Below are 14,531 nucleotides of genomic sequence, written 5' to 3' on the forward strand. Positions count from 1 at the left end.
AAAATTTCTATTAGTCTAAAGTTTATTATGATATATGTAACTTCTGAAATAGTTTTGATCTTTGTGTAATTTTAAACTTCAGTGCAATGTTAATTTAATAGGCCTCTTGAAGCTAATCTTATTTTTAGACCATTTATTGGCATGTATCTTTGACATATTACCAAGTAAAAGAAAACACAGAATACCTCTAGTGATTTTAAATACCTTAACATTTAAATTTGCCATCAAAGACAATTCATTATGTTACCAAATTATTTCACAAGATTAATTTCATAATTACTACTAAGAATCATAAAATAATGTGGATGTGAATGTAAATATATAAAAATACTGTACATATATAAAGTACACCTCCAGTTCTTTCCTAAGCATTTTTTATCAAATATTAAATATGTTTTATTTTATTTTATTTTATTATTTTATTTTATTTTTTTGAGACAGCATCTCACTCTGTCACCCAGGCTGGAGTACAATGGTGTGATCTCAGCTCACTGCAACCTCTGCCTCCCGGGTTCAAGTGATTCTTGTGCCTCAGCCTCTGAAGTGACTGGGACTATAGGCACATGCCACCACACCAAGCTAATTTTTTGTTTTTTAGTAGAGATGGGATTTCACCATGTTAGCCAGGCTGGTCTCAAACTCCCGACCTCAGGTGATCCGCCCCCCTCAGCCTCGCCAACTGCTGGGATTACAGGCGTGAGCCACCATGCCCAGCAAATAATAACTTTTAAAAGACAGTATGATTATGTCTATAATCATAATGTGTTAATTCAGAAACACGAATATATGTTAAAGATTTTAATTAATCAATGAAGAAACCAGTAAGATGTTATAGTCAGTTCAGAGGAGAATTCAAAGTACTACACATACAGGCAGGTAAGAAATGCCAAAATGAATTACAGACAGAAATGAAATGGTCCAGTAACCAACTGCACCCCCCCGGGCACAAGTCCTTTGCATTTCTATGGGTACAAGTCATTTTGCATTACTATCAGTTTTCTACAATTTACAGGGCTGTAAAATAGCTCAGACAGTGAAAGCAGGGTTTACCTTAATTAATGGGTACAGTAAGCCAGACATCCAGTGATCTTTCCCCCCATTTCAAATCCTGTTGCATCCCATAAGTATGTACAATTATTATGTGTCAACTTTTTCTAAGAAAAGCTTTTCACAATCATTCTTGACATTTTTTATCAACTCACTTTCTTGATTCTTGTAAAATATTTTTGTTAGATTCAGTGAAGCAAGTAAGTTTTGCATTTAAAGATTGAACCAAACTGTGTTGTTTTTATCCCATTGTAAAGGCTTCTAATGTATATATTTGATAATTAAATTCTAGGTACTTTAAGCAGATTATCAGAATTTATTATAGTGATTCTTCAGAAAGAGTAATATTTTTATTCATGTATTATTTTCATAATAAATGAAATTTTTAAAGATAGGTGGTTAATTTTTTTTTTGGTGATACATCAACATGTAAATACCACTCTTCTCTGACTTATTCAGTGATCTGAATCAAATTGTTTTCAAGTGTTTACAGAGATCATAATTTAGAGTTGTCTCTAACTGATTTTATTTCCTCCAGGTGCTGGATTAAATGATGGGCATTGGCACTCTGTGTCCTTATCTGCTAAGTGGAGCCATATGAATGTGGTGGTGGACGATGACACCGCTGTTCAGCCCCTGGTGGCTGTGCTCATTGATTCAGGTGACACCTATTATTTTGGAGGTAAGAGAACGCAACTGAATGACAGTGGCAGTGGAACCACTTTTTATCTTTATTGCTTTGCATTTTGAGTCTCTAGTCAAATTTAAACCAAGTTAATACTGAGAAATAATTTATCTCTAGCCATGAAATTAATACTTTTTGAGTTTGTAAAAAGGAAACATTTAATCAATTTTTCTTCCCAATACAAAAATAAGTAACTGCAGAAAGTTTACTTCCTGTTTAAATAACTTGATATTTTCATCTAACATTAAAAGAAAATATATTTGAGCTATACGTAGTAAATAAGTGGAAACTTTCAAATGTCAATATCATAATCATATCTCTACAACAGATAAATCCATTTATACTTCTAACAGCTAACTTGTAAAAACAAAACAAATTATATTGTCTAAAGTCATTGGCTTACATAAAATATTACTTATATATTTAAGTCTATATCTAAATATATACTACTGAATCATTAGTAGACAGCTCAGTTTATAGATAGATGGATAAATATTTTTTATATGGAGGAGTAATGGGAAATATACTGATTATGAAGTACTTTCAAAACATTGACAATAATAAATATTAATTAATAGGAGACAAGCATATTAAATGAATCCAGTATAATTGGTGTTACACCGGTACAAAGTACTGAATGTTTGCTTCCTCCCACCCAGATTCATATGTTGAAATCCTGAGCCCCAAAGTCATGGTGTCAGGAGGCTTTGGAGGGTAATTAAGTCAGGAGGGTGGAGCCCTCATGAATGGAATTAGTGCCCTTATAAGAGAGGCCCACGAGAACTCCCGTGCCTCTCCTGCCATGGGAAGTTATAAGGAGAAGACTGTGGTCTGTGAAGCAGACACTGCATCTGCTTTGTCTCAGACTTAGACTTTCCAGCATCCAGAACTGACAGAAATAACTGTTTGTTGTGTAGGCCACTCAGTTCATGGGATTCTGTTAATAGCAGCCCAAACTGACTATGAGAACTCATAAGCTAAAGAAATGGAAACAAGTGGATCTTTTGATTATAAAGGAAGTTTGGATTTTTTTTAAATTAAAAGAACCACTAGGAATAACAGCAAAACCCTGCCAAGTATTCTAGAATGCTCCTGTGAGCCCAAAGATGAGGCTTATATATCTGGAAATCACAGTTAAGAGAAATAATCATGTGAGAAAACTTGTCACATGGGGGCATGGATGCCTGTACTTTAAAGCATTCTGTTATCATCCCGTATCACCACATATATGATAAGAAAACTTATTCTCAAGTAAGAGAGTTTTCAACTAGGTAAGAAATTCCATGCTGGACACAGATATAGAGAGCCACTTTGCACCGTACCTAAACACTGAGGTGTTACGGAGGTAACTTAATTACTTGTAATTCTTACTGGAAAGGTAAATATATTCAACCTTTCTTAGTAATAAAAATTGTATGTAAACAGAAATATAGATCTAGTAATAGAACACTTGCTATATACATACAGTCCTATACATTGCATTTTACCTCATCAGTATTTGTGGTGTTTCACAAAGAATATGTACTTTTCCAAATATACAGTCACAGACATTCAAAGACTTCACTGAGCTGCCTCTGGCACACAGTGTGTATTTAAATTATTTAAGAAAATTAAAATGGCCTGAGGAATCTCTGAGCAGACAAAGCCTTGTAAGTGGCCTTAACTTTGCTTGATTTACCAATATAAGCAAAACTTAACTTGAGCTATTTCTTGTAAATGGCTTTAAAAAAAAAAAAAGTCAAACTTAAGGCTAACCAATCAGAAGCCACCAATTAACTTATATAACTAGAGACTTTCCAGCAGGATCAACCAAGTAGGGCAATTGTATAACTACAACCAGTGAAAAATCTGCTCCTATATTTACCTTACAGAAGCTGGCCCTTTTCGTTCCCTTGAAAGGGTCCCTGAACCAGTTCCCATTTGAAGCTGCTTCAGCAGTGATTGATGAATCACTGTTAGCTCAAATCAACTTTTGTGCCTCTATTACCTTTTATTAATGGATACATTTATATCTCTAGTTGGATGCTTTTTCCTCTAAGCAGACACAAAGTAAACCTGAAGAGCTTAAGATTTTTATTTTTTTTTAATTTATTAATTTATTTTTTTGAGATAGAGTCTCGCTCTGTCGCCCAGGCTGGAGTGCAGTGGCGCAATCTCGGCTCACTGCGAGCTCTGCCTCCCGGGTTCACGCCATTCTCCTGCCTCAGCCTCCCGAGTAGCTGGGACTACAGGCGCCGCCACCACACCTGGCTAATTTTTTGTATTTTTAGTAGAGATGGGGTTTCACCGTGTTAGCCAGGATGGTCTCAATCCCCTGACTTTGTGATCCGCCCACGTCGGCCTCCCAAAGTTCTGGGATTACAGGCATAAGCCACTGCACCAGGTCAAGATTTTTAGAATTAGTTAATGCCTTGATTTATCTTGAGTGGATGATAACATAAGGAGTCCTCAGAAAAATGTAGCCATGCCTGCCAACCTTTTCAGAAGAGCGAAGTTAGCTTAAGGAATAATCACTTGTCCAAGGTCGTTAGTGATCTGAGAAATTTCATGTGCTGAGGATGATGCCAAATTCAGGGTTTCCAAGTATGAGTACCAAGATACCTCCTATACCTGCTCTCAGCCATATGTGGTATAGACAATTATCTCAACAAAATTTTTCCAAACCAAGTAGAGTAAAACAGTAAACAGAACAGAGATTTTTTTTATTATTAGGATGGGACTAAAATCTGTCCCTCCTTTAGGATGAGGGCTAAAATCTGCATGACAGAAACAGATGACAAGAGTTTGATCCACACTACTTTGTTTTCACAACTGCTAGCCCAGATGAAATAGGTCCAGAAACTACTGAAATAAGCAATAGAAAATCTCAAACATTATAGTCTTTGACAATGTATATTCATATATATTCCCATTTCCTTCAGAAAATATGTGATGCTTCTCTTTTTTTTAAACTTATTTTAGGTTCAGAGGTATACATGTGCAGGTGTGTTACACAGGTAAATTGCATGTAATGGGGGCTTGGTGCACAGATTATTTCATCACCCAGGTAATGAGCATAGTACCCAGTAGGTAGTTTTTCGATCTTCACCCTCCTCCCACCCTCCACCCTCAAGTAGGTTGTGGTGTCTTTTCTTTCCTTCTTTGTGTCCATATGTGCTCAATATTAAGCTCCCACTCATAAATCAGAATACGTGGTATTTGGTTTTCTGTTCCTGTGTTAGTTCACTTTGGATAATGGCCTCCAACTCCATCCATGTTGCTACAAAGGACATTATCTCATCCTATTTTATGGCTACATAGTATTCCATGGTATATATGTACTACATTTTCTTTATGCTACCGTTGATGGGTATTTAGGTTGATTCTATGTCATTGCTATTGTGAATGAACATACACATCTATGTGTCTTTAAGGTAGAAGGATTATTATTCCTTTGGGTGTGTACTCAATGGGGTTGCTGGTTTGAGTGGTAGCTCTGCTTTAAGTTCTTTGAAAAGTCACCAAACTGCTTGCTGCAATGGCTGAGCTAATGTATAACCCTCCAGCAGTGTATAAGCACTCCCTTTTCTCCACAGCTTTACCGGCACCTGTTATTTTTTGCCTTTTAAATAATAGCCATTCTGACTGGTGTGAGATGGCATCTCATTGTGGTTTTGATCTGCATTTATCTCATAACTAGTGATGCTGAGGAGTTTTTCATATGCTTGTTGGCCACATGTATGTCTTTCGAAAAGTGTTCACATCCTTTGCCCGTTTTTTAATGGGGTAGTTTTTTTTCTTACTTGTTAATTTAAGTTCCTTATAGATTCCAGATATTGGACCTTTGTCAGATGTATAATCTGTGGATATTTTCTTCCAGTAGGTTGTCTGTTTACTCTGTTGATAGTTTCTTTTGCTGTGCAGAAGCCCTTTAGTTTAATTAGGTCCCATTTGTCAACTTTTGTTTTTGTTGCAATTGCTTTCGGTGTCTTTGTCATGAAATCTTTGCTTTGTCCTATGTCCAAAATGCTATTTCCTGTATTTCCTAGGTTATCTTCCAGAGTTTTTATAGTTATAGGCTTTACTTTTTTTTTTGAGACAGGGTCTCACCTGTTGCTCAGGCTGGAGTGCAATGGCACGATGCAGCCTCAACCTCCCAGGCTTAAGAGATTCCCCTGCCTCAGCCTCCTGATCAGCCAGGACTACCAGCGCGTGCCACCAGACTCAACTAATAATAATAATTATTATTATTTGTAGAGATGAGGTCTTGCTATGTTGCCAGGCTTGTCTCAAACTCTGAGACTCAAGCTGTCCTCCCACCTCACCCTCCCAAAGTGTTGGGATTACAGGCATGAGCCACTGCACCTGACAGGTTTTACATTTTACTCTTTAATCCATCTTGAGTTGATTTTTGTATATGGTGTAAGGAAGAGATCCAGGAACTGCTTATGGTTAGCCAGTTATCCCAGCACCATTTATTGAATAGGGAGTCCTTTCCCTATTGCATGTTTTTGTCGACTTTGTCAAAGATCAAATGGTTGTAAGTTTGTGGCACTATTTCTGGGCTCTCTATTTCGTTCCATTGGTCTGTGTGTCTGTTTTTGTACCAGTACTATGCTATTTTGGTTACTATAGCCTTGTAGTAGAGGTTGAAGTTGGGTTACGTAATGCCTCCAGATTTGTTCTTTTTGCCTTGGATTCCCTTGGCTATTCAGGCTCTTTTTCGGTTCTATATTAATTTTAAAATAGTTTTTACTGGTTCTGTGAAGAATGCCATTGGTAATTGGATAGGAATAGCATTGAATCTATAAATTGCTTTGGGCAGTGTGGCCCAATATGGTTAAAAACCACATTTATTATTCCTATCCATGATTATGGAATGTTTTTCCATTTGGATGTCATCTGTGATTTCTTTGAGCAGTGTTTTGTAATTCTTGTTGTAGAGATCATTCACCTCCCTGGTTAGCCGTGTTCCTAGGTATTTTATTCTTTTCGTGGTAATTGCGAATAGGATTGCATTCTTGATTTGGCTCTCAGCTTGCATGTTGTTGGTATATGGGAATGCTACTAATTTTTGTACATTATTTTGTATCCTGAAACTTTACTGAGATTATCAGATTAAGAAGCTTTTGGGCAGAGACGATGGGGTTTTGTAGGTATAGAATCATATCGTCTGCACACAGAAACAGTTTGACCTCTTTTCCTCCTATTCAAATGCCTCTTATTTCTTTCTCTTGCCTGATTGCTCTGGCTAGGACATCCAGTACTATGTTGGGTAGGAATAATGAGAGAGGGTATCCCTGTCTTGTCCCAGTTTTCAAGGGGAATGCTTCCCATCTTTTGCCCATTCAGTATGATGCTGGCTGTGGGTTTGTCATAGGTGGCTCTTATTATGTTGAAATATGTTCCTCCAATGCCTCATTTGTTGAGGGTTTTTAACATGAAGGGATGTTGAGAAAATACCTGATGCTTCTCTAGAGACAAATATATGAAAGCAAACAACATTTCATGAAGGAATGAGGAATATTTTGTGGCAGCAAGAATGACTCTCCAAGATGCCCTAATCCCTGAAAACTGTGAATATGTTACATCACATAAGGGATTTTGCAGAGGTAATTAAGGTTGCAGACTTTAAGACAGGAGATGGTCGTGATTCATGCAGTGGGCTCAGTGTAATCACATGAGCACCTAAGAGATTTTGACTCTGGTTGGAGGCAGAAGAGACACAGAAGAGAGGTGTGGGTGAGGGGAAGCCAGAGAGACTGGAAGCAGGAGAATGTCTCTCTGCAGCGTTGCTGGTTTAGGAAATGAACTGGGCACCATGAAGAGCGATGCAGGCAGCCTGACGCTGCTGAGAGGCCCCAACTACCAGCCGGTGATGAACTGGGACCTCACTCCTACAACTACAAGAAGGTGAATTCTGCTCTAACCTGCATTTGCTTGGACACACATTCTCCCCTAGAGCCTTCATAAAGAGCCCAAGAGCACCTTGATTTTGTCCTTGTAAGACTATAAGCAAGGTCATCAGTCCAGCCCTCCCACACTTCTAAAGTGAGAGATAGTAAGAGAATGTTTTAGTGATTTGTTACAGTGATGATGAAAAGCTGATACACATTCCAGCCTCCATCACATCCATTTACAGACATTCCCATTCAGTTCTGAACCCTTGGACAATGGCCAAAAAAAAAAAAAGGGTTTTCTCAAACACACCCTGAGAATATATATGGCCCTGAAAAAAAAAAAAAAAAAATATATATATATATATATATATATGGCCAGGCGCGGTGGCTCACACCTGTAATCCCAGCACTTTGGGAGGCTGAGGCAGACGGATCACCTGAGGTCAGGAGTTGAAGACAAGCCTGGCCAACATAGTGAAACCCTGTCTCTACAAAAATACAAAAAAAACAAAAAAAATTAGCCGGGCATGATGGCAGGTGCTTGTAATCCCAGCTACTTGGTAGGCTGAGGCAGGAGAATCACTTGAAAAACTAAACTTATATATATATATGTGTGTGTGTGTATATATATACACACACACAAAGAGAATAATTTCAACAGAAAGTCAAAATAGCCAACACAGTTTCTGTGTTTTGTTTTGTTTGGATTGTGTGTGGCCTTGGAGCTAAAATAACTACATGATCATGAACCATATAGGGACACAGTGACAGAAATGGGAAAGCTGATCCATGATCATACATGCATATATGCATACATACATACACTATGGATTCCAGAGTCCCCTTTGACCTGAAAGTATGAGAAGAGCCCATAACCCATTTGAAATAGATACCCTGCAACCACAACCCAAACTGTATATGCCTAAGTAAAGTTGTCCTTATTTCAGAGATGATATTATGAATTGAATTGTTTTCCCTCAAATTCATATGAACCCCAGAATGTGACCTTGTTTGGAGATAGGATCTTTGCAGAGGTAATCAAGTTAAAATAAGGTCATTAAGGTGAGCCCCAATCCAGTATGACCAGTGTCCTTATAAAAAAGGGAAATGTAGGTGCAGAGACACACACAGAGGGAAGACCCTGGGACAACACACAGGGAATATGCCTTGGGAAGACAGAGGCCTAGAGTGTTACACCTGCAAGGCCAGAGCTGCTTACTGGGTTCCTCCCTGACCCCACCTCCCACCTGGGGCTGAGCTTGACCCAGGCCTTACCACCCACTGCTGCTACTCTGCCATAAATCCCTTTTTAAAAAAATTTTAAATACTTATTTGACAAATAAAAATTCTATATATTCAAGGTATACTACGTTATGATTTGATATAGGTATACACTGTGTTCTGATTACCACAGTCAAGTTAATTAACACATCCGGCACACCTCAAATAGTTACCATGTTGGTGGCAGAGGGGAGTGAAGACATTTAAAATCTACTGTCTTTCCAAATTCCGGGTAAATAAAACAGTATCATTCCCTATAGTCACCATGCTGGATACCTTTTGTTTCATAGGGTTGTTGAAAAAAGACTGCGAATTAAGGACTGAAATGCATGTCTTCCAGATAGGCCACAGGATCACACTCAGGAACCAGTTTTAAATAGACCGGCCTTTATGGAGCTTCCCTTCATCACCGTGCCCAGTGGAATTGTAACAATGCTAAATGAGTGCCGTTACCTTTTTCACTGCTTTATGTGCTGGTTTTACGGCACCACACAGGTGTCCCCGGAGCCTTGGCTCCTCTGGAGCATCTCACTGATGTGCCTCACGAAGAAAGGCCATGTTTTGCCCAAAGTGACTAATAGTTTAACTCAGTCGGTTATTTCAGCTTATTTTTATTGCCCAGTAATGATGCGATGAAACATTTTACTAAGTCGGGGAGCACATCAGCCTTTCCTAGACAATGATAAACAGAATATTTGCCAGCTCAGTCAATGACTGAGTACAACCAAGAGACACTGCAGCCTAAGAGAGGGCAGTCAGAGTGGGGAGGTCACAGAAGGGTGCAATAAATCTTCTCCCCAGGGATGTTTACGCAGAAAGTCCTTGGTCATTAGAAATGTCATTTAACTGTAAATAATAAGATACATTTGCTAATCAATGCTTGAGGTGCTTCCTGAGAGTATTAGTATAGTTTTGCATTTTACTATTTTTTTTTCCAGAATCCTTTTAAAATTATGTTGGAGACAGCACAATATGAAAGTAAAATTCATCCCTAAAATTGGCTGTCAGCATGGAAATTATAAATCTTATTTTCTAAACTCTGGCAGTCCTTCACAGCAAACTTTCCACAGAGCAACTGTGAAAACAGACAATGTCAATCTGAAAAGTTTCTGATTGTTTTCTTTCCTCATATTCCGAGGTGTGCATATGTGCCCAAAATTGTATTAAAACATTTGCTATAGATGACAGATTTTATAACAAAAAACAAGCCAGTGTATCTAAAACCTGTCATTTCAAAAGTAAAATATTTAGGAAGCACTAAAAGGGATAAGAATGAAAGTACCATTCATTTTTTAAGTGATACTAAATAAAGTTGATTACAGAAAATGATTTATCGAAGTATAAATATAGTATCACCTTTATGGTTGAAATTCTCCAGGTGAGATTTTATAACGTCCCGTTATCCAAGAATACATTTCCATAAATATATACATGCTAATGTTAGAAATGCTTTTGAGTTATTTTTACTCATATCATAATTTTGTTCATTTTTAATGTGAAATAATATATGTACAGTTAGAAAAATATTACTAATAATTTTTCCAAAAGAATGTATATATTGTTACATGAATATACCACATTTTATCAGTTCTACTGCCCCATTTTGCTATTGTTAGGCAATTTTCATTTGGGCTTTTAGATTTGCTTTATAAAATTTAGGAGGGTGGTGTTTGTTTTGTTTTTTTTAGACAGGGAGTCACTCTGTTGCCCAGGCTGGAGTGCAGTGGAGCAATCACAGCTCACTGCAGCCTCTGCCTCTCCAGGCTCAAGCACTTCTTCCACCTCAGCCTCCAGAGTAGCTGGGACTACAGGCCTGCACCACCACACCCAGCTAATTTTTGTTGTTGTTGTTTTTCTTCAGATTTTGTAGAGACAGAGTTTTGCCATGTTGTTCAGGCTGGTCTGAGGTGATCCACCCACCTCAGCCTCCCAAATTGCTGGGATTACAGGCATGAGTCACCATGCACAGCCTAAAATTTAGTTTTTAAAATATTCTTACATACCTAGTTTTTCCAGTGAATTTTGCATTCCTTGTGTGTGCTTTTGAAACTTTATTTACCCATCTGTATAGTAAACTTTGGGAAACACCAGCTCTAACCACTATATTTAATAGCATAAGCTGGTGGTTAAATTTTACTGATGCAGGCCGGGCGCGGTGGCTCACGCCTGTAATCCCAGCACTTTGGAAGGCCGAGGCGGGCGGATCACAAGGTCAGGAGATCGAGACCATGGTGAAACCCCGTCTCTACTAAAAATAGAAAAAATTAGCCGGGCGCAGTGGCGGGCGCCTGTAGTCCCAGCTACTCGGGAGGCTGAGGCCGGAGAATGGCGTGAACCCGGGAGGCGGAGCTTGCAGTGAGCCGAGATTGCGCCACTGCACTCCAGCCTGGGCGACAGAGCAAGACTCCGTCTCAAAAAAAAAAAAAAAAAAAAAAAAAATTTTACTGATGCATATAAACCCAAAATAGATCATTTCTTCACATAGAAACAGCCTTTGGTTCAGCTAGTATTCATTACTCATTTTAGTTATTTAAAGACCCAAATTATTCTTGAATGCTGTGCAGTGCATTGAAAGAGACTAATAAGCCCTTTTCTGTTTTCTTAGCAAATTTAATTCTTGGGACATTTCTGTTCATGTGGTTTCCTATGACACATAGCATCACTAAGAATCAAATAAGTGAAACTGAAAAGATTAAAACTAATCCCTTAATCCAGTTTTAATAAGGAGTTCGTTTTATTATGTTTCTTTTTCTTTCCATTTGTTTTATATTGGCCTGGAGAAAACAGGCTTGATGGATAAAATCCACAGTATTTTCTTCCTAACTAGCTTATATAGTTAGAATGGCCTGAATATGTACAGCTGCAGACACTAACTTCATTCCTACAGTATAATATCCGCCAATGATTGAGACTAGTCAGCTGTGCATGTTATTTATTTATTTATTTATTTATTTATTTTTTTTTTTTTTTTTGAGACGAAGTCTCGCTCTGTCGCCCAGGCTGGAGTGCAGTGGCCGGATCTCAGCTCACTGCAAGCTCCGCCTCCCGGGTTTACGCCATTCTCCTGCCTCAGCCTCCCGAGCAGCTGGGACTACAGGCACCGCCACCACGCCCGGCTAATTTTTTTGTATTTTTTAGTAGAGACGGGGTTTCACCGGGTTAGCCAAGATGGTCTCGATCTCCTGACCTCGTGATCCGCCTGCCTCGGCCTCCCAAAGTGCTGGGGTTACAGGCTTGAGCCACCGTGCCCGGCCACATGTTATTTATTTATTTAAAAGGATTTGGATTTTTATACAATATTTAAAAGCCACAAAATGAAAAGGGATCAATCACCGTATACCTTGGAAGTCTTTCCAAGAGTCTTAGTGTCCAACAGCCATGGAGGCTGTGACCTTTTTCCTTCTTTTCTTAGCCTGCTGGTCATTTAAGGGTCACCGGAGATGACTCATGCTCTAGTTCTTAAAATCAAACTTGTTCCACCAAGTCAAAGACCCTGAATTTGTCCAAATTGTAAAAACATCCTCTTGCCACCTGTCCACCAAAATACCTTCTATTCAAGCGAACAACAGCTTTAATTGCTGACTCAGCTCTCAAATTCTAAAAATGTCTGTACTGCTTCATCATCAGGGGCACCAAGAAGTTCACATATCACACAATTCCCAACTTTGCCATATTTTTCATGACAAAATTGGAAAATACCATGGACTTCATCCATCAAGCCTGTTTTCTCTGAGCCAATATAAATTGACAATGGAAAAGAAAAAGAAACATAACAAAACGAACTCATTATTAAAACTAGATTAACTATACTCTTTTCAGTTTTACTTATTTTATCCTTAATGATGCTATGTCTCATAGGAAACCGTATGAACTGAAAAATATGTCATCACACATTCTTCCCTGGTTTCAACTTCCAAGTCTTCATCCACCTTCCCTGCACCAACTATGCCCCTTAGTAGGACCCCGTTGGTAGGACTCAATTATTTCAGTCAGTGGATTTGTACCTGATTCTTCAATGCATCTTTCTCTGCGGCGTCGCCCATGATGATCTTGCCGCCAGGTTTGCTGGTCTTCCCCACCGGAAAGGTAGCGCGCAGCCCCTGCTGGTGCTCCCTGAGGCCCTGGCCTTCCCGGAAGCCGCGCTTCTGCATGAGGTTGTGCGCCACCGTTCCCACCACGTTAGAGAGGAAGGAGCTACTAGGCCGGTTTGAAGATCTCGGTCTGTCCTGTTCCTCCTTCACTAGGGGAGGAATGGCAGCTTTGGAAGACCGTGATTGAGGTCTTGAATCCTCTTCATAAGGAAAATCTCGGGGTGACTCTTTCTCTACCAGAAAAGTGGGTGGGGCAATGGCAGCTCCGCCCTACTTCTTTTCCTCCTCTCTCTCTCCTAATCTTCATCTTCATCAGAATCTGGATCTGGTCACCTTGATCAGAACCCCCCTAGCTTTCTGCCTGTTTTTAGGTCTCTTTTCCCTTTCTCCTATTTCCTTTCGTATTTCTAGCTCCTGCTGTGTCTGTCATTCCTCTCTTTGGCGCTTCATTACTTTCTCATAATCATAAGGAAACCTAGGATCATATTCGTCAGTTAAGGGAATCAGAACGTCCCCTGCAGAAACCCACTGGGAACAGCATCCTTCAGCCCAGCTGCTGCATGCCGTGGTGTGTCCCCAATTTGCAGGTCATCTGGCCTTAGGACAATGACCTGGCCTTAGGACAATGACTGGGGCAAGAGCTGCACTGTTTCTCCTTTGGCTCTTTCCCTGAGTGAGCGCTGCCTTTCCCACCCGAAGCTGAGACTGCAGAAGTTTGACGTTTTGGGACCGGCTTTCTGCTTTTGAGTCACTTGTCTCCATTCCCAGGCCATCATATGGGGACATCTTTTTTTTTTTTCAATTTAATGTTGCTCTGCTGACTCTACCCATGGGTAACCAGGTTAATATGAACAAAGGAAGAAGGAGAAGAAAAATGAGAAGGAAGAAGGAAGAAGAAGAAAACCCACCAATTTCCTGATGCCAAATAAATGGAAAATGTTATTTGTACCAAAGAAACCTTGAGAGAGACTTGGAACAAATCATGGGCGGATTTCTGGATCTCACTAGATTTATTTTAATAGAAAGTTTAGGCCAGGCACGGTGGCTCACGCCTGTAATCCCAGCACTTTGGGAGGCCAAGGCAGGTGGATCATCTGAAGTTAGTAGTTCAAGACCAGCCTGGCTAACATGGTGAAACCCTGTCTCTACTAAAAATACAAAGATAAGCTGGGCATGGTGGTGGGCGCATTTAGTCCTAGCTACTAGGGAAGCTGAGGCAGGAGAATCGCTGGAACCCGGGAGGTGGAGGTTGCAGTGAGCCAAGATGGCGCCACTGCACTCCAACCTGGCAACAGATCTATGCTCCGTCTCAAAAGAAAGAGAAAGTTTAATTCGGAGATGAAGACTTATCTTCTGTACTGTCATTTGTCCGGTTTTTTATTTTTCTAGTCTGAGATTTCATCTTTTTGAAGTGTTTTTCAGGCACCACTCTGTACGGTTGCATGTTGTGCATATAGCCTGCATTTTTTGCATTCATACCTGAAACAGAGATTGGCTGAAGGTCAAATTATTTTAAACTCACCTTTATGGAATCTTTCTGCTATTCAA

General features: G+C 39.4%; 1 protein-coding gene and 1 pseudogene across 1 annotated transcript in view; one reads left to right on the forward strand and one right to left on the reverse strand.

Moving 5' to 3' along the window:
• Positions 1-14,531, forward strand: part of LOC126937935 (contactin-associated protein-like 3) — a 235,546-nt gene that overhangs the window by 146,302 nt on the left and 74,713 nt on the right. Inside the window, exon 9 of the mRNA XM_050761826.1 lies at positions 1,586-1,729. Within this exon, the coding sequence (XP_050617783.1) occupies positions 1,586-1,729 (144 nt within the window). The remainder of the gene's footprint in view (positions 1-1,585; positions 1,730-14,531) is intronic.
• LOC126937931 (splicing factor 45-like) lies at positions 1,633-13,894 on the reverse strand (annotated as a pseudogene).

This window comes from Macaca thibetana, chromosome 15 (assembly GCF_024542745.1).
Source record: "Macaca thibetana thibetana isolate TM-01 chromosome 15, ASM2454274v1, whole genome shotgun sequence".
Taxonomy (NCBI): Eukaryota; Metazoa; Chordata; class Mammalia; order Primates; family Cercopithecidae; genus Macaca; species Macaca thibetana.